The sequence below is a fragment of the Malaya genurostris genome, chromosome 2 (genome assembly GCF_030247185.1).
Source record: "Malaya genurostris strain Urasoe2022 chromosome 2, Malgen_1.1, whole genome shotgun sequence".
Taxonomy (NCBI): Eukaryota; Metazoa; Arthropoda; class Insecta; order Diptera; family Culicidae; genus Malaya; species Malaya genurostris.
This window is the reverse complement of record NC_080571.1, coordinates 115,328,143-115,355,230: the sequence shown is the minus strand read 5'-3', so window position 1 is coordinate 115,355,230 and position 27,088 is coordinate 115,328,143. Positions and strand designations below refer to the sequence as shown.

Here is a 27,088-nt window from a genome sequence, read left to right as displayed (position 1 = left end):
CACGTCTCCCAATTCCTCACTTTCCCCTATATATTTCTAAACGTCAGTTCCATGCACTAAAAACATTCATTTCCGGCAAATTTTAGTATCAAAATCTACAACTCTGTTGATTGCTGTTTCGAATGATGCGTGTCATTGCTAAGTTTCTAGCATAATAAATTCAGTTAGGAGTTTTAGTTGGTTTAAATACCAGTAAAGTTGTATTGAATGCAAAGTAGACAGTTTGAAAGAAACAGCAATCAATTAGTTATAGCACATTTTTTTCAATCAAATTCAGAAAAAACAACTAATATTTGGGTGTTATTGCCAACCGAGGGTTCCATTTCAGTTTGATTATCTGACTATTCTTTGGGCGATTTCAGTTGATCTCGATCAGTAACGCGAGTAGCAACCAGGGATGATCGATTTATTTCTAATATTTATAGTATGTTCGGACTAGAATGGTGTGTGAAAGATCATTAACACAACATTTCTCACCAGTTCGAAATGTGTCCCTGTTCACCAAACATCGCGTGCTGCTCGCACCATTAGCACTACCAATCTCACTACACGAGTCACTATTACACGTTTCAACAGGAAATAAAAAATTTCACTTGAAGCGCGTGAAAATAAAAGAGAATCATTTTCGGAAAGCGTTGTTTTCAAGCTGTTTTTTTTTACAGATTCTGGAGAATTATGGTTGGTTGAAGCAAACGAAAGTGTTATTGGCGTGCTGTAAATTTATGCGTTTCTTTATGATATTTCGATGTATATGTTTCATACTAAATGCTAGTGTAATAATCTAAATAATGCCAAAGTGTCTTTACCATTTGACCTGCAGTCTTCTACTTACTTCAATTGTAGATAATAATCTAAACCTTCGCCTCTCTGCACTTAAAAAAAACCTTTCAGCATTTCTATTTTACATTTTTTACACCATATTTTTCGATATGAAGGCTCAATGAAGGTTTCTTATTTTTAACAAAGTTGTATCAGACTTACTATAACGTATTTATTTATTTATTTATTAGTATTGACGGCCAATAATAAATTTATGAGTTTGAAAACTATTTAATGTTGTTGTTTTTTTACGTCAGATATAATATATGATTCAAAAAAAGTTTATTCTATTCAAAATAAAAACAAAACTATCAAGCTTCACAACTGCTTAGTGGCACAAAACAGTTCAATACGAACTGCTATGCACAGAAGAGGCGAAAATGCAACGTAGAAAGGAATAAAAACTGTCATGCGCGCTTAGCATATATCGGTGACTTCTAACCAAAACTTTTAAATCATTATTTGAACTGAATAAAACATTTAACAAAGTACTCGAATTATGTTGGCCAGATAGTGTTATCTTGAATTTCATGTATCAGTGAAATATGGTGTTGGAAACAGTAAAACCACTTCGAATAATAACGATTTACAATGTTAAAATTTTGTCTCGTGGCACACAAATCGAATCATCACTTTCCTCATGACAATTTATAGCAGACAAAAGCTGCACCCTGAATTCAGCTTCCATAAAGCTTCGCTGTTCAGCGCAAGTTTTCTGCCGATACAATAGTAAGCTTCGACATACGCTCATCGTTCTCTTTTCTTTTTTTTCGTTTCTCCATATATTTATAGCACCTGTGGCGCGCATCGGTCGATTTATCTACCATGACGGGATACCTGTAATAACCGGCGCTGGTTACACGTTCGACTTCGTGCGGCGAAAGACCCGCTGCGAGGACGAGTTCTTTTTGCTGATTCGTACCGGTTGGGTGAGCTTCAAGCGAATTGCGTACTTCATGATCGACCTGCTGCGACAGTAAGTATCAATGAGTAGGGTAACGTAAAAAAGGGTTAATTGTCTAATATAATTATCCACACCTAATTTTCTTTTTTCGTGTGCCATCAAACTTGACTAATTACAGTAAAATAATCATGAAAGTTACACAGTAAAAAAACAGAAAAAATTAAATATCAAACTTTTGTTCTTTTTACCGATCGGCTGTTGGTCCTAGGCAAGGCTGTTAACTATACCGATTTACAAATGAGATTTTTGCACTTGATATAGTAATACAGATATGTTCTCTCAAAATACCGATAATTAAATTTTTATACAGATAAATACCGATTTTCAATCTTGGTATTTGGTGGCATAGTATTGAACCAGGTGCCACCTTTTTTTGCTCTCAAAACCGGTCCACCCGCAATAGAATTATTTTCATACAAATACACTGAAAACACTTTTACGCGGGTTTCTTATGCAGATTTCTGAAGTTACACGGGTTTTCTACGCGAATTTTCAAAGTTATCCGGTTTTCTTGTTTTGTCTTGGAAATACCTGAAACGTTGACGTCGTTCGAGCAAAACGATGCGATGATTTGACACACGTTCTTCGTCACTAAGTCGTGACAATACATTTGTTTTGTCATTCAGATCAGTATTGGTGATTGCCGAAAATTTGACAGAAGCTGCTTGGTATTTATCTATATTGTATGCAACTTTTTCAATCCGGTAGAAGATGCTACAAGAACGCGAGTCTCTCAATGCATGAACCGCGAGAGAATTTTTATACATTTCTTCGCTCCACTTCATACTCTGAGTCTGATAATGATTGGTGCTGTGTGCAATTTACCAAGAGAGAATCGCAACTTGACAATTATCGCAGAAAATCGAATCGATGATTCGACTTGATGATTCTCATACTAGGTTGCAATATTTCAAAACCCTTGTGTGGAGCAAAATGTCTGTGTGTATGTATATGCGCGCGCGCATGTGTGTGTGTGTGTGTTTGCGTATGTATGTATGTAACATTTTTTTGCACCAACTTTTTTCGGAGATGGCTGAACCAATTTACACAAACTTAGATTCAAATGAAAGCTCTTTAGGTCCCATACTTAATTACTGAGTTTCATTTTGAATTGACTTCACAAAGTTAGGTTCAAATGAAAGGTCCTGTGGTTAAATTTCATCCGGATTCGACGTCCGGATCCCGAAATATAGGGTAATGTGTACTAAAAATTTTATACCATCACTGAAAAGGGCGAAAACCGTAAAACAAATTCTAAATCGAACTCAAATCTTTTCCAAGTGATAGTTTTTATCAGTAGACGGTCAAACAAACCGATTTCGATTATTCTTTCAAGAATCGAAGAAAATTATTTTAAATAATACCACAGTATTATATATGATAGTATGATTGATATGAGAAAGGCATCAGGTCACCACTAGGTGGATTAGAACAGGTGATTTCCAAACTGATTCTGTAAATTCACAAATGAGAGCCTAAACCCTTACCTTGGTTGTTCGGTAATATTCCCGGAACCAAAAGTATCAACACTTGTGCCATTTTCGCTTGAAGCCAAACCTAACCCTGTTTCAACCTCAACTACTGTTAACTTCATATATTTGACAGCAGTTGGAGTCGAAACTGGTCTTACAAACCAGCTGTGGTTAGTTCGAGTCCCGACTTGGAAGGATTCTTAATGTCAATAGAATCGTAGTACTAGCCATGCAATGATTCTGTACGCTAGCGCGAAGTCGGTTGAACGAGAAGGTTAAATTCCACAAAAGAAATGTAATGCCCGTGCTTTGCTTTGGAGTCGAAACTGGGTTGGGTTTTGCTTCGAGCGAAAACGACATTAAACTTAATTATTGATTAACTTAATTAGTATATCGAAGTCGGTTGAGCCATCGGTTATATCCCCATTATTGGCACCATCGGTTATAATACCCTAATTCTCGAAGGAAACTTACTAATACATTTAAAAATATCTCCATTTTTTCTTAAGGGGACATTTTATAACATTTTACCCCATATTACTTATACGAATGTATCTCTAAAACCATTATTCATCATAAGCCTTCTGAAATTGATCAGCGGCTTAATTACAACTTTCGAACAAACCTAAAATAGTTGGAAACGGTACAGCCACTTTCACGAAAATTTAGCCGATAGATAATTGTGCGATTTGCCGTTTATGTTACATATGCGATTATTTCATTTGAACTGAAAGTGTTCGCTGTGGGCCTTCCGAACTTCATTGATATCCTGACAATGGAACGAAAAAAAGTATGTGGATTTGCTCAGTTCTCTCAGAAATTTAAGAATAGTGTGTGGAATACGTCACTAATGTTTAAATATCTCGAAAGAAGAAAGGTTATTATAAGTCATTTTTTATGTCTGTAGAATCATATTCTAGTGTTCAAATGACAAAAGCTATGTCCATTTTGCATCAGGAACAATCAAATCATCTGTGTCTCGGTAACTAATTGAAGTACAAATTAGGTCGATACATCAATACAAAGGTAATTCATTGTACTTTAAGAACCAAAAATATCAATACAAATCAATTTTCCTCGTTTCTAGTGAAAATTTGCACTTTCTACTTGATTCCTCACATAAAATGCTGCGCACCTACGGAGTCAGCTTCCTTGGCACATTTGTTCTACATTTTGGTCATCTGAGTCGCGTCCAGAAACATTCATCCACTTTTCTCAAGCTTCCGCTTCGTTATTACCCAAAATCTCTCGATAGGCCGGAGCTGCAGGCAGTTGGGTGGATTTGATTCGATTTATCGATGAAATCTACGTTATCATCGTGGCCACTGGATGACTTCCCGGCAGTAGTGGTAACTCGCCAAATCTGGCCAAAGCTTCACGGGACCTTTATGAGCTTTCATGAAAGGTAGTACGCAGTTTTTGAGACAATCTTCCTTGTACAACTTCGAGTTCATCGTCTTATTCGTCGCGAGCAATTTGGTCTATGCTCCGCAGCTAAGGCGGGCTATCTCTGCCAAATCATCAGTTTTTCAAATTTGTCCATTTCACAGAGTGACACACCCTCGAGTAAGTTTTTGGGGAGGCCGTGGACGAACATCGCACAAAAAGGAAAGCCCACTTGTTCTCAGTATCGAATAGACAGAATTTGAGTGTGCGCTTGTGGTTAAAGAAGCTGGTGCGAATGAAACACATGCTCTAGCACTTTGGTTCGATCTAGTGCTAGAGGGGAAAGAAAATAAACACGCGCTCTCATGATGCGCGTACACTTTATATAACAGTGGTGTATATGTGTGAAAGAGAAGAGCTCTCGTTGATTTCGTCAGTGCCAGGGGAGAAAATAACACTTGCTCTTCGTCATACAGAGGAGATGGACATCTCTGTATACAAGCAAACCTAAACTTCGAACCACGTTGGATTATCAAAGTGGGTGTGCAGAATTTTTTCTCTTATTTCGGCTTCCATCTGGAAAAACTTTTGACTCACACCGTGAAATTTATAACAACGTTGCTCGAATAACAAAAATGCAACGAACGCCAATGATCATCGTTCGCTTTCCTTCGCTATTGTTCGATAATCGCTCTGATATTCACACTTGTCCGTACATTCGGGTGCGAACGAAACCGACGCTGTTTCGCTGCTTGCATGAAGATCTATTCCTTGCAGTTGTTCATGTCGGTTCTAACCACGTTTGCTCGCCCTCTTTTTTTATCCATCTTCCACCATCTTTTTCGAACACTAATTAGATCTACATGCCGAACCTAACCCCGTTTCGTTCGCCAACTCTCATTCACCACTCCCTCCTTCTACCTCCCATTTTAAAGCATATTTCTTTTCTTCTCTAGTTTTAATGCAAAATCACCATCGTTTACCCGATGGGTTTAGTTTCGTCTAATTACTATAGAGTTAGTTAGCTAGGGTTAGTTTTAATTGATAGTATTAAGTACATACATGTATCTGTTGGATTGTTGTAATCTGTTGATATAAACGATTAGGAGGTTTCATGCCTGCTGGAGTGAGAGATTATTATTTCAGCTCCATTGGGCTTTTTCCTGCTCCAAATAAATAAATCACGTAACTTCAGCAATTCACATAGAACAAGCCCACGAATGATTTAAGGTGAATGAGGAACGTATATTCATGCAGCGATAATCATAGAAACTCAATCCGCGATGATCGTTCGTGCTGTCTTTGAAACAAGCAAATCAAGACGTTTTCCTCTGTATTAGTACCATAGTCTAATGTGTGTGTAATGAAACATATGCCAGCACTCTCCCATTGCTGCTAACCAACGATATATGATGACTTATATGAAGAATGTTTCGAGAAGAATGGAATCTAACGATCATCGCAGTGACGCTATTTGAACCAATTCGAGGAGTAAAGTAAATGAACGAATGACAAACGAATGTATAAAACGAACATGCACGATGTATAGCAAGAACGAAGAATGTATTAGTAGATTCGGATTCACCACGATTATTGCTTATTCATTTTCACCCTTCTATCTTTCTTGTGGTGAATAGTTCAACATTATTCGAGACGGGTGTGAGTAGTATAAGGTAGTTCGCACTGAAAATGGATGAATGAATTAGTAACACTAGAATGCAACATTGATTTATACCACAGAAAGTAAGCGCCTAGGTAAACAAACCGCTTTAAAAAAATTCTTGCAGCGGTCACTTTCCGTCCCGCTTCAACACGATAAGTGATTCCGAATTCTAACTGGACAGAACTTTAGTTTTCATCAAAAACTTGAAGTTTCGTAAATGTTTGTAAATAATTTTAAAGGTAACTTTCACAGTTTCCAATTTACATTAATTAAGTTTACGTCGAATGTGGACTTTATATGAAGGTTCAGAATAATTTTTTTTATGTATCAAAGAGGATTTTTTTTCTGAATTTTTGGTTTTTCGATTCATTTTTCGGTTTTTATTATTTTTTTTAACTGCTCGATCGATTTCCTGTAACTTCTTGGGTACCAATTTTTTAGTGTAATATTCCAGGTTACAAGGAATGAAGAAAGTGCATGTAAAAATACATCCGCCTTTTTTGAACATTAATCTTAAGTCGGATTGGTTTCTCCATCCGCGCAAACCTTTCAATTCAATCTCCAGCAGCTATGTAGCGTCCGCACTACCGAGGAATACGCGCATCTTCTGGAGCTAGTGCTACCAACGGAAGAGTAACTTGACGCGGCAACTCTTGAAGATGCCTGGAGGAATATAATGTCCGCCATAAATAGCACTGCTGCAACCGTACTAGGTACGATGTTATCCAATCGAGGAAATGACTAGTTTGACGGCGAATGCCAGCAGTTGGCCACAGAGAACAATGTAGCAAGGGTGTGGTTTAAATTGAATGGGTTGATGGATATGGCAGTTTATTCTAAATCACGCCCAAGTTAATTTATTTTTATAATTCACTTTTCGTCTTCGACTCATCATTGCATTAGCAGTTTAAGTTAAACCTCTAATACCACCATGCGGTTCAATGTAAATCACCTAGTAGTCCAACATAAACCCTAAATTCAATGTTACTTACATTGGACTTCCACATTTCCAAAGTTAATCGAAAGATATGGGTTTCTTTTCTCGTACCGGAAAGTATACAACTTCTTGAAGAAAGCAACGGATAATGAATATGCTTATTTACTGCGAATTGGTTTATTTCTATCTGACGATACAAACTATAGCAAAACGATATATGTAGACATCAATAACAAACTGAAAAAAAAATCAACTTAAACCATATCCGTGAAATACGACAAAACCAATGTTTCAATATTCATTAGCTTCGATCGTTTGTTCTTTTTCAGCTTCAATTGGAACCGTGTGGTATACTTCTACGACCGTCACGCGTATTATCACGTGGCCGGACCCCAAACGGGTCATTTGGTGCTCAGTACGATGGCCGAATTTTTTCGACGAGAAAACATCACGTATCTCCCATTCTCAACCGATTCGGCCAGGACGAACTTCACCGAAAGTCTGAAGGAGAAGGTTGGTTTAAGTCATTCAAGTGAGTACCGGTTAAATTTAAAGACTATTTTTAGAACAGATCGGCATATTTTGAGATATTTCCGCATTGTTTGTGCCGCACCCGTCTATAATCATACGTGCAGGGGAATTTGCGAGTAAGGCGAAAGATAAACACAAACCTCCCGCCGATCTGCCTGGGTTACGACACTTCAAACTAAACGCCGTGGCACAAACAAAGCAACGCGGTATGAATATTAAAGGGGCATTTTAATTCGGACTTACGCCTGTTTTAGACAATAGCACATGTCAAGCTTTGCGATTGGTTCGCCGTTTGGAAGAATAATTAGGCGTCGCGGTCAGCATTGGAGTCCTTCTGCTTGTAAACGAGTGGGTATTTCTTTTCTATATTTGGATGATTCGCCGGTATTGTTTCACGGTCAATTGGAAGGACAACTATTTCACTAATATCTATTGTTTGTTTTAATAGCAAGATTTTATCTGGTTGTAAGAACCAAGAGGACATGACATTATTGAAGTAGACCAATATATGAACATATGAATGCAAAAATCAAATAAGAGCAAGTTTGGAAAAAACGTCTAAGTAATTTTGATTGTAAAAACCCCCTTTCTATCTCCAAAAGTTTAAAAGTATTTTCATTAGAAGAACTTGACCAAAAAACCTCTACTCTCATTTTAAGTTTTATTTTAAGAACCCGAATCTCCCAAATCTGAGTTACTATTAAATTATCAACTTCCAGAATATGGAAAGGATCTTACCCTCACAGTAACATCCTTCTTCAATTATATAATTGCATAGCAATTGAAACAAACATATCCCCAAAAGGCCATTTTTGATAAATTTATTTGAATAGTAATAATGACGCATTATGTGCTAATTCTTTTTCGCAGCCGGCAAACTCTTTTCATTAGAATAAAGTTTTCTCAAAAAAGGAAAGAAAACTTTCAAAGAAACAAAATATTTGCTAACAAAAACTTTTTGTTGTCCAACTAAAACATTTTCTAGTGGGTTTGTTTCGAAAACTAAACCAGTTGAAAGTATAACCACAAACTATCTCAGAATCTAATAAAACGCAATTCATAAAGAGTTTTTGTCTTATTTAGCAAACAAGTAGGCCTTTATTGAACAAGAAGTCCATTTGTTCATGTTTTCAAATACATGTGATTACTCTACTAAGCAGTTTCCGAAATTAACAGTAGAAACATTGGTCAAAATTAAAACCGACTGTTTTTTTTCCATAAATACGTTTATTTCTTAAGGCAGTTTACATAAGTTTTTCTTCGCCGTAGCATCACTTTTACATAACATTCTTATCCTAATTTAATTCTAACATAGTCACAACGTTTTGAATTTATTAAAACATATTCTCTTATAGCTTAAATATCATCTTAGGTAACTCGTCATTAATTATGAAATCTACTCGGAAATATTATTTGAACCAAACGATTAACTTCTATAAATTATAAAATAAGCTGTTATTTTCAGACATTTTGTTGATAATTTCATAAACTGTTTCGAGTTTGTTTGTATCATTACATAATTTTTATTCTAATTTAGCTATTGGTTGAACTCATGGACGCAGCTGGGATCAGAACTAAGTCTTAAAAGGGGCCTTTATTAAATTGAAACTCCAATTTTCTTTATGAAATGATAAATAAGTTTCATGTATGAAAGGTCACGACAAGCAAGAATGTCTCGAACTGGGATATTGGATAGTTTACCTTGGGTACGCAAAGAATTTATTAGTTGAGATCTGACATCACGATACTCCACGCATGTCCAAACGACATGATCAATATCCCGATAACCTTCTCCGCAAGCACAATGATTAGTCTCGGAGAGCCCAATTCGAAGGAGATGTGCATCTAACGTGAAAAAAAACCGACTGTATCTGATTTGCATGAAACTTTGCACATTGTTTGAGTAAGGCCAAATAAACATCTGTGTAACAAAATGGAATTTTTTGCCATCCATGAAACATAAATTAATCAAAATGTGTGAAAACTTTGGTAACACATCTAAAAAACTGTGAGTTCTGTCAAAATCCGTGACTGTAGTCTACCAAGTGATAATGCCTGGTGGGTTATGTCACAAAAATAACTGGAGGACGTCAACACGAATTAAACTGATATGCTTTTTTCATACTATCAAATATAGATAATCCTCCGTATTAGTAGATTGCGTACATTTTGCTATTTTACTGCTCTTCTTTAAGAATTGTAATGGTGCATCTATACTAAAGCACGACTTATTGACGACAAACATATTCTACAAAACAATTAATTAACACGGAAGAAATATAGTTGTTTTTTTTTTGTAGCTTTAGATACTCAGTAGAGGTAAACTTAGCATAATCCTTTGGGAATATTTTAATAGTTCTAATATGAACTGATTTGGGGAATTATTTTTACAACTGTTCAATGCTTTTTGTTATCATTTATTTATCTATGCCAGAACCAAAATTCTGAACCAAGAATTGAATCAAGAATTCAGGTCATCACAGATGCATATAAAAGGAGCGTTGTAATTCACTTAAATTTGCAATTCAAAGCTTGTAAAGATCGGCCATATCTATAACTTCTCAGTTAATTTAGCTGAAGTATCGATATTAACCCACAATATTTTTACATGTTAATAGACGTAATATCGTGTCTCCTCCGAAGAAATTACAGCATGCTTTAATTTACGTCAAGCGGTTTTTTTCTTAGAGAAAAGTTTTAGAACTGAATTCTAAACTTGAACCCCGAACCTTAAAAAAGGAACTGAATTCAGTTCCAGAATCCATGCTCCGAATGTAGTTCCAGCATGCTGGTTCTGAATTCTGGAACTGAATTTAGTAATTAAATTCTGAAATTTCATTTATCAATTAAAATCTGGACCAGACTTACACAGAAAGAAATAATAAAATTTACACGACATGTAAATCAATAGTAACATGTAATAGACATGGGTTGAATTGAAATTTTGATTGAAAACTTTCATCGATGCAAAACTAAATAGGGTTGCATTAAATTTTCAATGAATATAACCGTATCTTTCAATTAACGCTTAGTTTGCGATTAAATACAATTGAAACCTATAGAACTGTAAAGTAACTTTATGTTTGATTACCTGCTCCAAATATGTGCATGAAAATAGATGTAAATTTACAAAATATTTTTGTCTGTTTACCTTACCTAACAGCTATGGTTCTGGGGTGTCCTTTGCTGTATCAAGCATACTCGATCCATGGCTGCTCGTCGCCAGCCACTCAGGGCACGGACGCTTCTGAGATCACCCTCCACTTGATCGATCCACCTTGCTCGCTGCGCTCCTCTTCTTCTTGTGCCAGTCGAATTAGATTCAAGAACCATTTTCACTGGGCTATCGTCCGACATCCTTATGACATGTCCAGCCCATCGTAGACGTCCGATTTTAGCTGTCCGTACGATGGGTGGTTCTCCTAGCAGCTGTTGCAATTCGTGATTCATACGCCGTCTTCACGTTCCGTCTACCATCTGCACTCCGCCATAGATGGTCCTCAGTACCTTTCTTTCGAAAACACTGAGGGCGCGTTGGTCCTCTGCCAACATAGTCCAGGTCTCGTGGCCATATCAATTTCGTGCGATGGCGTACTTTTCTCAATAGAAGGGTTTTTCTGAGTCTAAAGATTTCCTGCCAAAATACGTCTCCCAATTTCTCTGCTAGTGTCATTATCGGCGGTCACCACGAACTCGTCAACCACCTCGATATTGCACCGTCCATCAATATTCGTGGTGTGAGGCGTAGTGTTTCTTCTCTAGAGCCTCTTCTTCTCATGTATTTTGTTTTTGACGCATTCAGTCCGATGTAGGTTTCCGTCATCTTCTCAAGGTTACGTGTCACAATATCAATATCGTCAGCGAAGCCAAAAAGTTGTACGGACTTTCGAAAGATCGTGCCACTCGTATCGATCCTCGCTCTTTGAATCACACCTTCCAAAGCAATATTGAACAATATACAAGAGAGTCCCTCACCTTGCCAGCCCTCTCCGAGATTCGAATGGACTCGAGAGCCTCCCAGATATTCGGACTTAGCACATCACTCTATCCATCGTTGCTTTGATCAATCGCGTCAGTTTATCTGGGAAACCGTGTTCGTGCATGGTCTACCATAGCTGTTCTCGATCGATTGTGTCGATGAATTTTGAAGTTGAAATAGTAATTCAGAATTCTGGATTCGAATCCCGAACTTAAAAAAAATCCAAAATCTAGTCAAGAAACCTGTTCCAGAAGTCAGAATTAGGATGCAGTTCCAGAATGATAGTTTTAAATTCTGAATCTCTAATCCGGAACTAAATGGATCAGACCTGTAATCAGGAACTGGTACACCAGAAAAATTTAGAATTCAGTTCTAGAATCCAATACAAAATTCATTGTTGCTGCCGCTGGTTGAAGGCACCACAAATGCGAATGAGAGCGCGACCTGAGCGTTTGAGGCTTTCTACCACGCAGAAGGTCTGTTGTTGCTGTTTGTGGAGGCTCTTCACTAAGGCGTCCAGTTCCGACCAAAGCAAATGAAAAATGGATCGATTTTCGATCATGGTTTATCTTTTATACTCCTACAGTTGAACATCGGGACTAATATGAGCCAAACATTCTCAAACCGTTGGTACGATAAAGGCAAACAAGTGTGGCGAATTTTGCTCATTGTTTCCAAAAGACTGAGAAAACTTAACTTGCTGATCATATTTCTGATAGCATAGAGAAAGAATTATGTTGTTGTGTTTACTACAACTCGAGATATTCACGTCAAAATCACATGATCTGTGACACAGAATGGAACAAAAAATCTTTTGTAAAACCAAAATCTGATAACCCTGATGAAAAGACTAATTCGACTCATGACTAACGCCTAAGAAAGACGAACGTTTTTCTTTCAATACACTTCCTTCAAATTGTTGTAAATCGGAAACTGTTACACAAATTGATATTCAAGATAAAGTTGAAGGAAATTGATTTTGTACTCTAGAAACATGCGCGCTAAATAAAAGAATGAACGCATCATAAAACTAAAAATACAACTGAATCGTTTAAATTCAATTTTTTCATGTTTTAGCTTCAAACTTGTTATCAACAGAAATATTTGATGTTGATTAGATTAGTGCCATTTGAAAAATAATGAAGCTTCAACAAAAAACAATTTGAAGGCATTTGCAAAATGGTCATTTGAATTCGAGAACACAATTTCACAGGCAGAAAGCAAATAATTTACTCGTGATAACTTGAATATTTACCACCCAAAATTAAACGATGTCAACCGATCGAAGCGCCATCTCAATATCATTGTCGGTGTTATCAGATTCGAGTATAACTAAAACAGATTATGGAGTTGTGTGAAAACAGTGAAATCTGATGAAAGTTTATTAGAAAGTTTATATGGAATGTGTGAAAATTTGCAAGTCAATCCTCATTAACTTTTCGTTTGAGTGTTTGAACAGAATGATTGTACAAGGATAATTTTTTTAATATTACCATTTAATTCTGTTATAAGTAGATCACGTCACTATACAAATTCACTATGTATCTCACAACACTATAAATCATGTATAATGAACGTCACATCACATATACGTATTTCGAATACAATTTATATTCATCTTCAGTGTATTAGGTTTTTTTAATTATAATTTTTTTTAATTATAATTAAAAAAACGTGATTAATCCACCTAGCAGTGAGATGATACCTTTTTTTATCAATCCGCATGTGTTTTTTGCATGAATATTCTTCGGTGTTTAAGTTTTCATTACATTATTTTAATGACCGTCGTTTTAAGCGACAATTTGAGATTGTAATCACTCATTACTCTGTAATGTCGAAACTGCAAATACAATCGAATTTAAATCTAGAAGTGTGATCATCGATTAAACATGCCATGATATGTAAGTTCCACTTTAGAGTTTACGGTAATTTAAGGTACTTCCAGAGCCGGTATTCAGGAACCAGCATAATCCAAACCGATTCGTATGGCCATATGACGAATAAATTACAGTTTCACAACTTTGAAGCTTAATTGGATAAAATTCATTAATTTTTGTATGTATGTATAAAACTAATTAATTTTGTATATAAGTTTAATTCAATTTGAATTTTTGTTTCTGAAATTTGATTAGGCTTTTTTGAGAAAACGATTGAGCTTTGAGAAACGTTTTTATACTGGAACCGGAATTCTAAAATCGGTATGGCCGAAGTCAGATAAATTCACCTGAATAGCTGTATAGTTTACATTTGTTTCAAAATATTTGAAAATCAGTGAAGACATCTTTGAGAAATCATAGCACGAATTAAATTTTTAGGTGCCTTCTGAATCGACAACTGAATACCTCTAAAACTGAAAAAAGTTAATTTTTTTTATCGACTATCCAAATCTGCTAACCCGATAAACCTGATTAATTTATGTGGAATAGACATTTTTATACTAATCACCCTGTATCCCCGAAACCGGAAGTTGGATCTGACTGAAGAGCAAGATGTTTTAAAGAATCTTGAAACTTTTCATTTGCATCTTAGATGATTCTTAGATTTCATTTGAATCTTAGATCGGTTCAGCCATCTACGAGAAGAATGAGTTACACAATTTTGATTTCGTTTCATATATCATCCTGTAGTTCCGGAACCAGAGGTCGGAACCAAACATAATTCAGGCACTTTGTTTGGGAGCATACGAATTTTCGTATGAATCTGAATTTGTAGAAAAGAAATTTTCAGAGAAAATTGAATGAAATTATTTGTCACACACGCATTTGCTGATCTCGACGAACTGATTCGAATGGTATATGGATGTTATATTCTTCCAACATTTATTGCTGTAAGTAGTTTAGAACAATATAATTAAAAAAAATCTGCCATCATCTGGTTTATATATGTCATATTCGAACGATTATGTTGCCAAAAACGAGCCGTGCTAGAATCGGTCCGAGGCAAATTGTCATGAAAAAGGATGCTGTACACAGTCTTTTTGGTACTTAGAAACAATTGACTGTAACAGAATAAAAAATCGTGTTTCCGTTGCTCCCAAGCATTGCTTTGTCATACAGCGCTCAAAACTCCTACTGCTGGAATAGGGGGAAAAGTCGTTTACACAAAAATTTTGATATCTCCGTTAAAAATGGACGGATTTTAACAATCTATGGCTTGTTGAATAGGTATTATCGTGCGGAATCTAAGTCTGAAAACATATTCTGTTTTCAAGGTCAATTGTGACAGATACTGTCAAAAAACTGAAAATTTTGACATAAAACTTCGAATAACTCAAAAAGTAAACGTCCGGTCTCAAAACCATTCAATAGCGTTTTGGGTGACGGGGAGACCTTTCATTTGCGACTAGTTTGATCAAAATCGGTCCAGCCATATCTGAGATCTCGACCTCTTAGTTGACAACACACATACAGACACACACACAGACATTTGCTCAATTCGTCGAGCTGAATCGATTGGTATATGTCATTCGGCCCTCCGGGCCTCGGAAAAATTGTCGAAAGTTTGAGCGAATTCTATACCTATTTTTTATATATATAAAAAAGGTAAAACCTATTACACTGAAGATGGATATAAATTGTATTCGAATTGAGATACATAGTGAATTTGTATAGTGACGTGATATACTTATAACAGAATTAAATGGTAATATTAAAAAAAATATCCTTGTAAGTCAATCGTGTAATTCTAGCTGAAAAACCAAAATTGGTCTGCAGCAAACTAATCCGCGAGTGTTTATTTTTTCAGTAGATCTTGCGGCCAGAAATGAGAAATAGGATACTGGTGAGATCGTTTCTTATAGATAATTTATATTTATTTGATTCACAATACCTTATTGTATTTCTTCTTACACATAATCGGGTGTCTCCGTCGATTAGTCGTTCAATCAATGCAATCAATGGTTAAACGCCAAGTGAAGTTTATAACCGTGCAGGTTTTTCTTGCCACTATATTTAACTAGGATGTATGTAAATATAGTTTGGACTGCGGGGAGGATCCATTTGGTATTTTATTATTTTGAACGCAAGGAATCAAATGTATAAAATGATAGCGAACATCCCGACAGTCGGCCGTCCGAAGTTTTGAAAGTTTCGGAAGGAATTTCGTATTTTAGTAGGAAGCACATTAATATAAAACACGATAAACTTTCAACGTATACTCGGTAGCCGGCTACCCAAAGCATTACACATGATAATATTATTCGGAAATTCAATAACAAACAACCCCTTCCTGTGATGCATGTGGATGGCGTCGATATTGATCAGCATGCCAGGATCAATGCAGTTTTGCATAATGTGAAATTAACTTCGTGCTATCTCCAAGCAAATTGTTTCAGAAAAATATTCTGCAAGCTCAATTTGATTCTGATTAATAACAGAGTAGCAACACACGGGCGGTCTATAATGTTAATACTAATTGCGGCATTCCACTTTAATTCGTTGCAAATCGAACTGTTGATTGTAAAAAAACTGTAGGAAATCTATTGGACGCTACAAAATAGCACACTGAAACAAATAATGGGATTTTTTTTAAATAAATGAAATACGAACCAAATAAACGGAATTAGAAAAACGCGTATGTATTTTGTCATATATTTTTATTTCAAACTAGATATTAAAACCAAAATCTGACGTTAATTATATAAGTGCCTTTTCTGAAATAAAGAAATTACGGCTGGAACATTTCAGTAAAATTCAAGTTTGTGAGGAAACATTGTAATTTGAATACTAGAACATGATTTTACAGATCGTAACCAATAAATTTGCTAATTTGGCCGTTCCATACTAGTACTTATTAGACTTCAAATAGAAGGAATTCGGATTTCTCTTGAAATGCGAAATTCAAAGAATTAAAGATAATTGTATATTTTAATAAGAATAACTGTTCCGACATTTGAAGATTCATAAAAACAATTTGTCATTTTAACAATGCTACTTCTAGAAGAAACGGGTTTATAAGTAACTAATTGATATCGACCTATGAAAAAATATTTTTGCGTTTAAATGATTACTTTTCATCAAAAAAAAATGTTTTGCAAAATTTTTATAATTTTGACTACTAACGAAACCCAGCATATACCACAACTTATATCGGCATCAGCTATCGAACTGAAATAACAAGTTTCTAACAGAAAATTGACAGTCGCATAGTTATACATGGCATCATTAGACACCCGTAACATTATAACTTGCATTATACATCGAACATGTTTGGGTTTTTCCCCTACTCATTCAAACATTAAGCCATAAACGATAGTTCGATTGCGTTGACTAGAAACTGCGTTGTCCTTGAACCATATCACCATTACGTTGCCATAAATCTATGTGGCGCGTGTAGAGTTGATAAAAATAGACGGCTGTTGAGTTAATCGCATGCGCTACTCCTTCTGAATACCTAATCATTATACTCCAGACTTAGAAATTATCGATACTAAACAGTCGCGCCGTCGGCTGAGTGTGTAAGATTGATGCAAGTATTACCGTCTATTATTCAGCTGATTCGGCGTTCAGACGAATCATATTAGGGATCATGTCTTCCTGTTCCTGAATCGAGCTATTATAAAATGTGTTTTATTGATTAACTTGACAGTATAATTTGTTTGTTTGTCACTTCGAATAGATGTGATTTGAGGAGCCTAATTGACGCAAACATGCCCTATAAGCAAATGGATTTGTCTGCATTTTATTTCTTCTGCAGGCAATGGGTCAATCAATATTTGTTCACAGTACAATTTTCGGTCAAGTAAAGTAATCGAATTAAGTCCCATTCCAACAATGTGTCACAGACAGACATGTTCGGCAATATTTACTGCACGTACACAAACCGTGACCTTGGAGCTGAAATTAGATATGAATGTATCCATTTGGAAACAATGACCAATAAAAGTATGTTTTCGGTAATACATCTACGCTCAAGGTTATTTATTTGAATCTTTCCTTCATATTGAGGTAAGCTGAACGTGTTCGACAAAACTGTATGTTTACGATACACTGCATTGAAATACATGATAAAAAATAATATAGCTACCAGCCTGATAACAAGGAAAGGACTACATAGAAATTTACTCTTGTAGAATTGACGAAAAGAATACTACTGGATGCATGACACGACTAAACATGAAATCGACACAGTTTTCACACTTCTGTTGGTAGAGTTGCTAACATACGCTGACAATGTGCGACGGATTAAAGGCGTCATTGTTCACTTTTTGACCTATGGAATTTATCAAACTAATGAATTCACTGGTGTTATTGAAACAGTTGATGTAGAACTTTGCGACGCAAAACTCAAAATTGTAGATATTTAATTTTGTAATAATCGTGTTTTCGCAATATAATTAGGGCTCAAACACTAACTATCTTTCTCTTAACCCTATTCGAATGATTTCAATCCTTCGCAGCAGTGCATGAAATCATTATTTATCGATGATTTTAGTTTTTTCTTTCTTATTAACGATCTGGAATGTACCAAATTTCTGTAGACACAATTGTATATCTTCTCTAATTGGTACAACTTTAATAAAAGGGCTTCGAATACGTCAAATTATTTTCCTTACGATCGCATCCCAGCCAGTAAGGAGTGTATCGATAAGTAGTTAGCAACATTCAAACAGTTATTACTCTGAAATGGCTTAATTTTTTGAAGCGTGTTTTGCGGTGACGGTGTACGGTTTATCTTTTCAATGATGAGTCGAATTGATCCGGAAACGCGAAAGAAAATTCTGCACACTTGGTGCTCAGAAAGTGGTGTCACGTACAACGAAATTGCAAAACGGGTGAAAGTGCACCACACCAGTGTCAAAAATATTATCGAGAAGTTCGGTAAGACCCTTTTCATGAAGGATTTGTCCCGATCCGGTAGGAAAACGGGTCCCAGCCAGCCCGGCCGGGACTTAAAAGTGGTGGAGTAAATCAGGAAAAACCCATCGGCGTCGACGCGGGATTTGGCCAAGCAGTTCAACACCAGCATCGGGATGATTCAACGGATCAAAGTTCGGAACTCCCTGAAAATGTACAAGAAACAGAAGGTGCCTGAAAAAGTCCTTGGTACAGCAAGTTCAGGCCAAAACAAGAGCGCGAAAACTGTATAACCGGATTCTACAGAATAAAGACGGATGCATTCTGATCAACTACGAAACCTACGCCAAGGAAGACTCTTGAACGCTGCCCGGACCGCAATATTATACGAAATCGGTGTACCAGGACCAGGACGACGCTGACACCACGGTGGCGATGGAAAAGTTTGGGCAAAAGGTGTTGGTCTGGCAAGCAATTTGTACCTGTGGTTTGCGGTCGTCGATTTTCTTCACGAAGAGCCCAATTAACGCCAAGGTGTAAGAGAAAGAATGTTTAAAGAAGAGAATGCTGCCACTGTACAGAAAGCATAAGGCTCATCCTCTCTTCTGGCCGGATTTGGCTTCAGCCCACTACGCCAACTCCGTTCTACATTGGTTGTCAAAAAAATAATGTACAATTCGTGGAAAAGGACATCAACCCACCGAACTGCCCGGATCTTCGGCCAATTGAAAGGTATTGGGCAAATGTCAAGCGACACTTTCGGAAGGAAGGTACAGTGTCTCAAAACATGCAGGAGTTAAAAAACTGGACAGACGCCACCAGGAAAGTCATAAAAGTAACTGTGCAGAATTTAATGAAGAATGTCAAGTCCAAAGTGCGAGCGTTTCACAGAAACTAGGATTTTCTTCAATATAATCAGTGAAATGCATAAAAATGTGATTTTTCTACAATATATCGAAAACTGATGTCAAAATATGTTTTTTTTTCGCTTTTTTATTCAATAATCAATGTTGCTAACTACTTTTCGATACACTCCTTATAAAAAAATGACAAAATTTGAGTGGTTACCATCAGTTACCATCCATGATCATGAGTAACTACTCCTTTCAATTTAGTAATTTTTCAGTCCATGAAGTCAAATTTGAGTAACTAAAGATCTTCTCCATGTTTATTCGATTTTTGAATTTGAGTAGGATCTTACTCATTGTCGCGTGTGGACGCTCTTAAATAACCAAAAGTATCACTTTATCTGGAAAATACCCTTTACCACAAAGTTCAGCCTAATGTTTAGCTTGAGCGACCACCCCTGGTTGCTACTCCGTTACAGATCGGGATTAGCTGAAATTCTACAGGGAGTTTCTAGATGATCCGACCTGGGACTGGTAAATCATTCTTCAATGTACATCTACTGGTAATCCCAGGCGCCGGCCAGGCCCGATCGTCGATCGTCTAGGGAATGGGAAGGGATGTTAGTCCAACACTTGTTGTTACTAGAGGCCGCATATACTACTGCGCGCTCCACAAATGTCACGGTAGAAGGATATTTGTTAGTAAAAATTTTAGTATTGGTATTATTCGCGCGCGACTCAGTATGTTCCGGTTTCAAGATGCTCGGATGCACCACTAAACTCACTGACTTCCCGAGTGAACGTTTCAACAATATCCTATATTGAAGTCCCGGGAAGATTCACAGCTCTTATTCGAAAAAAATTGAAGAAAAATTTGCAATACTATCGCGTAAAGAATGAAAACTTCCCTATTTTTTGTAAATGAAATTACGTGATACAAAATAAACGAGTGAATAGGATTTAGACAAAATAGTTGATTCTTTGCATTGACATATTCTAAACAGTTGTTATAAAATCATTTTAAATCACCAAATAAAGGTCAACAGATTTCACGCGCGTCTTGATTCTGTATTATTTCCGCTATATTATTTTCATTATTTATTAAAATTATTAATTGGTTATATTGGTTGATCTGGGCAGCCGGCTACCGAGAAAAATATTAATATATTTTTTGAAATATTAATATCAAGTGTTTTTTTATTCAATATACCGATATATGTTATTTCTATTATTAACCTTGTAATATCAACGGATTTGCGCAATAGTTGATTTTTATCATTCAATTTATAATCCTGAAAGACAATCAATAACATAAAAGAAGAAAACATTCCAAATAAAACTTTTCTCCGAAGACAGATGGAGATTGATAGGTTGGATAAAGAGATAATTTAGTAAAATAGAGTAATCAGAAGTGAATCATTGAAAATAGCTGATAACTGAAAAAAAGAAACACCTGCAATTGTCGCCTTTTACGACATGGAAGCAGGAACCCAGTCTTCCGTCGGATTCCACACGGCATCTAGGCTGGTAGTGTCCGGAGAGAGCTAATAAGTAGTATCAATCTCCTAGTGAACCCCAGCCCCTCCAGAAAGTTCAGCCTAATTTTTTAACAGTAAGGAACAAATTGACTACACTATATATATATATATATATATATATATATATATATATATATATATATATATATATATATATATATATATATATATATATATATATATATATATATATATATATATATATATATATATATATATATATATATATATATATATATATATATATATATATATATATGATGTTGGGTTAGTTGATTAACTGTGTCTATGTTTCTAAAAATAATTCTAGCTTAAACTTGTTTAAACATTTAAGGGTTTCTAGTTTGTGCTAAAAACACAGATTTTATTTCGATTTCTTTTGTTTTATTTTTTTTTTAGTTAACGAAAACAAATTCTTTTAATTGACGTAAACTAATTCTGTGGTCACTATCACCATCACAGTTGCACAAAAGCACAGAGAACAATAAAATGAAAATAGTGTTATATATAATTTCATATGAACGATTGAATGCAAAAGTGCAACCTAGTTTGGAAACCCCGGATAAGTATACGGGTATAGCGTGATGGGGTAAGTCGATGCCTTTCACGCAGTCCACCTGGGTTCGATTCCCAACCCCCCGCACATAGGATCAGAAAGCTTTTCTGACCCGAAGTGGTGAATGACCTTGAGGTTAAAGCCTCTATAATTGAGAAAAAAGTATTTTAGAAACCGGATAAAGCATGCTAAAAATATTGCGTACGATAATCAGACTTAGAATTTGAAATGCAACTATCAAATGCAAATTTAGAAGAAACATGAAAAATGTCATTCTATGAAATATTATCTATGGCTGCTTCTAAATGTTCTAAATGTATGCATTTTGCATACTGTAAATAAGAAACAAAGCGTTAGTCGATCATTTTTTGGTAATTGGACGCATTTCACGCTAGTTTTTGCCCGGCGTCTCTACCGATTTGTAGACATAGATTTGCCGTTGATTTCCAAATGACGACTGTGATTGAAAAAATATCTTCGATAACGTTCCATCTATCACGAAGATATGTTATGTCATTATTTTGAGATAGAATTCGAATAAAACACCATCATTTATGCCGCTCGAAATAAACATGTCGAGACTTCAGGTGAAGCACGTTGAATCGTGTTAGTGCGGTGAAAATTTGAATACTTCGCGAGAAAGAAAAAATATTTATCCGTTCTCGACATAGCCACACAGTGATATTTTCGCTTGTAGTCTAATGAATAAAAGTCCAATGAAAAGAAAGTCCATTGAACTATAAATATTTATAGATAAAATCAAATCTACTACTTTTACTTTCCTTTTTGTTTTATTCTCGCGAGGTGTATTCACAGTGACGTACACAACTCTAGAACACTTTTATAAATACAAACTCAAAAATGCGCAACTCTCCCAAAGCTGCATCACACCACGCTTTACCCTATTTTTGATTCAACAAACAATAACAAAACATTGATTTAATCCACCTCGTGGTGTAATGTTATGCACTATCTCCTATATTTTACAGTGGGATTCATCAAAACACTACAAGTATAATAAATTAGCAATAAGTTTTTAAGATTTCTTTTGGTTAATACTATAACATTGGTCCAGTAATCTTCGAGAAAAGTTAGGGGCATTATTTTTACTGTTTTTGTGCATATCATGTTGTAATTTTGGAATCGAAAGTTGGATGCAAATGAATGGCTATTTCGTGCCGCGAACAATCCTTGTTACTAAAATTAACAGTTGACGGTTTTTGTGACAATTTGTAAATACAGAACAAGTTCCTTGTGGACTTTCTCAAACATTTTCAAAAATCATTCCAGAGCTAATTGTTCACTGCATTGGTATAATCGTAAAAACTACATTACTCCAATCGTAAAAATCGTTGGTGTTTTTGGTCGGACACATGGCTGAGTCCGGACCAAAAACACCAACGCGTGCGCACTTCGCAAGCGTATTTGGCTATGCCGTTTCGAAATCGGATGAACATTTGGCGTCAGTTGGCAGCTGTAGATGGAACCTGGATCCACTATTACACGTCAGAGAACAGAGTTAGTGCCTATAAATGTACTGAAGCCGGAACGAGTACTCGGAAGCTGTCTAGGGTGGCATAATTTTGGGACTTCCTCGAAGAATAAAAACCATCATCAGCGAATATTACTGCGTATTATATGCATTATTGAGAGACGAAATCTCTTCTGAACGTATTTAGATGAAACGAAAAAAAAACACAAAAGCATCGCAACCATGACCAAAACTAACAATTTCAAGCTTCAATTGTTTTTCAATCCACATGTGGTTCTCTCGGACCATTATCTGTTACCAAACCTCAGAAGCAGGCGCGTAGCCAGAGAAAATTTTCGGGGGGGGGTTTTAGAACATGGTGATAAATCAACACATGTACAATTTATATCACAATGTTTCCCATGGGTTATAATTTTTTGTTTCGGGGGGGGGGGGGGGGGGGGTTTGAACCCCTAAACCCCCCCCCCCCTGTGTACGCGCCTGCTCAGAAGATTGCTTATCAATAAAATATTATAATCGTGCAAGAAGATCATCGAAGTCGTAAAGGAATTTTTCGCCGACCTTCCGGAAAATTACTTTTCGGGCGACATCATCGCTGGAATGAGAACACACTTAAAAAATGTTACATCTTTATAGATGCACATAAAAGGAGCGTCGCGATATACTTACATTTACAATACAAAACATTTAAAGATAAGTCATATCATTAACTTCACAGTTGTTTTAGCCGAAACTCACATCGATACAGACGCAAAATTTATGTTTACATGTTAGTAGATGTCACCGAAGAATTTACGGCATACTTGAATTTATGTCAAGCGTAAATTAAATTTTTTCTAAGAGTGAATATCGGCCAAATTGAATAATATAAAAAATAATTAGAAATAAGAAAGGGAGCAGGTATAGCGAGGTGGATAAGTAAATGCTTTTCACATAGTCCACCTGAATTTGATTACCAACTTTCCACAAAGGGTGAGATAGTTTTTCTGGCCCGTAGAGGTCAATGACCTTAAGGTTGAAGCCTCTATAATATAAACCAAAAAAGAGAGCCTACTTTTCACTTCACCCAGTAATACATAACGATGCAAAATCGCGTCTTCCAACAATGCTAATTATCTTGATGGAATACACTGCTAGAACTAATCAGTAATTGGATTCAGGCAAAAACTGTGAACTATTCTCATGATGAAAAATTGTCTTTCACCGTCATTGTACCTTTCAATCATAACTGTCACTACGTTATACGGTCAGTGCACGAGTTGCACTTGTAGTCATTTTCATTTTCCTGTTCTTTCGATTTTTTTTTAATATTGTTTACATGTGATGTAAGATATTTACCTGACCAAAAAGTTTCGGTAAGGAAGGGCACGAACTTTGCGATGAATTATTATTACTGTGATTTAATGCGCTATTGTCGGTACTTGATGTCAATATAATCGTACAAGTGTATCTCTAAGTGACAAGTAAAAAGAAATAAAAATTTTACGACTATTTTGCATATGCCAAAATAAGCACCATTTAGTTTAGTTCCAAATTTAATATGTCCAGTATAATATAAAGTCACATCACGTACTTAAATATGTCACTGCTAAAGTACCCCTCCCTGAGCAGTAGCCGGTTGTGAGCAGACTGAATTCGATTTTACAGACGAACTTATTAAATTTTCAAAGCTCAAAAGTAGTATTACTGTGGAAACTGTCCCACAAAAACTAAATGCAACTCAAAAATCCGTTTTTATCCACTTAGTGTTGTAATACAACCTTTCTCAAGGAAAAGACCGAAGTGTCAAAATACCTAAATGAGCTCGAAAAAAATGAATCATGCGTCATGCTGTATCAAATAATTTATGCTGAAATTGACTTTAGAGTCTCCATTAAAGGCCATTTGATTGTTTCTCTACATATAATGAATTTTGCTTTAATTTCTAGGTAAAGATATTAATCTTTAGATACACAGAAAGAAATTATGAATTTTACAGGTGACATAATTCTATAAATGATACAATTCGTAACTACTTACCTTCTCAAATGATGCAAAATTCCGTTCGTACAGAAATTTACTGGCTCCGAGTGTAATAGCAAGTGAGACTGAATGACGATTTACCAGACAAGCAGATATGTGCTTCTGTGACTAAGTCGACTAACTGGTGTGCTTTGTGATCTAATGTTTTTCGGTTCAAGTCTCGTTGTCGCTGTCGATCATTTGATTTTTTATTCCATTCCTTTTAAAGCCATGTAATTTTCAAATCACACAATTTTACGTGCTCTTGAATATAAATTTGTGTGAAATATGACGCTCCATTTATGTGCATCTGATAAGATGTGAAATCACAAAATTTTTCAAACTGTGTATATTTCAAGATTCCATTGAGCTCCGCTTTTTTGCCCTGTACAGCCGCACACAATAATAATTTTTTTTTCACACAATAATAATTTTGTTTTCACACTTGAATCACTGGATTCTGCACTGGATTGAATTTTTAAAAGTACCTACAAAACACAAAATGCACAAAAATCAAAAATACCCAAAAAATTAGATAATTTCACAAAAATAATCAGTAAAAAAGGTACAAGTTTTGACACGAACACGATTGGAGCCAAACTGAATAGACTCAGCGTCATTCAGCTAACTGACGTCTGTCAGTCATATGAAAGCACATTCACAAAGTCAATCCATGGATCGAAATAGTTGCTGGTTTTTAAGATATTTTTGCTGTCCTGTTTAACCCCGTGTTCGGTCCAGCCCTGGTATCCCCAACCGTAAAAATTCGCCTAATTGATACACTAAATACTTTGATAATTGATCTGGGTACCTGTATTGTTGGATAAATCTTAATTTCGCAAAGCAGTAGTGCTCAAAAGTCTAAGCACTTCAAAAAAACACTTACCCGTATCCGATTTAGTTCTAATTTTGCATAAGAACTTTTACGCTTTATGAAATTAGAGATGATTCTAAAATATTTGCATCCTAATGTATGTACATGTTACGTTTAACTTATATGATCTTGTCATAATATTCGTAAGTCATCAAATTAAAAATATTTGTATTGTGAATACTCTTCAATATGAATTGTTCTATAACTGAAAATTCAAATATTTTTAACAGTTAAGAGGTTATGTACCTTACGGGTCGAGAAAAGAATCCGAATGTTTCGATTACTCCAGGAAGTAAAAACATAATTTTATTTCAATGATTATAAAAAGCATCAAAAGGTACAAGTTTTGTTATGTTTGTAAAATTATTTATCGTTATATGTGGAAGATTGTAGATTATACGCGATATGAGCACGATGAACACAATGTCTTAAAAATCAATCAGTCGATTAGTTTCAAATTTTGCAGGTGGTGTTCCTTATTGCTATAGCTAGTTCGTAAACAAAGGATTCTGCGAAAAAACAAATTTTACAATTATTTGAAAAAAAACCTTTCGTTCACGAAGTAACTATAGCAATTAGAAACAACACCTAAGAATTTAGAATTTATCGATTCATAATTTTTTGAGATATCGTGCTCACCACAAAAGATAACAAATAAAAAGCGTTTTGCGACATGGGCCGTATAATCTACAATCTTCAAGATATCGAATCGAAAGATTGGGCGTCTTTTCACGAGCCGGAAGGTTTAAAACCTCTTGAGCAAATCGAGAAATGTGTAGCAGGTCATCAAACTTCTCATATTCTGAAATAAATGAAACTAAGCACACGTCTCCGATTTGACAAACAATTAAATTTTCACTAACACAAAGACCAACCCGACTCAAGACTTACTTTTAATAGAGACGCATTGTTTTTTCATAGTTCAAAGTTTTTTCATGGTACCTAAGAAAATGTTATTTGCACAAAAATGATGTTCAAAAAGAAGTCGTAAATCGACCGGGAATTTAAAAAAATAAATAAACTGAAAAAATATCGTATGCTTTCTCAAGAATTTTAAAAATTCGAAAATCTCTAACAAAAACGTGCTTAATCCACCTAGCAGTGAGATGATACCTTTTTTTATCAATCCGCATTTGTTTTTTGCATGAATATTCTTCGGTGTTTCAGTTTTCATGACATTATTTTAATGACCATCGTTTAAGCTGAAATTTGACATTTTAATCACTCACTACTC

At 35.6% G+C, this 27,088-nt stretch overlaps 1 protein-coding gene across 1 annotated transcript in view; it reads left to right on the top strand.

Moving 5' to 3' along the window:
• The window catches only part of LOC131432604 (atrial natriuretic peptide receptor 1), a 368,937-nt gene that overhangs the window by 101,739 nt on the left and 240,110 nt on the right, over positions 1-27,088 (top strand). Inside the window, exons 3-4 of the mRNA XM_058598970.1 lie at positions 1,612-1,795; positions 7,571-7,773. Of these exons, the coding sequence (XP_058454953.1) occupies positions 1,612-1,795; positions 7,571-7,773 (387 nt within the window). The remainder of the gene's footprint in view (positions 1-1,611; positions 1,796-7,570; positions 7,774-27,088) is intronic.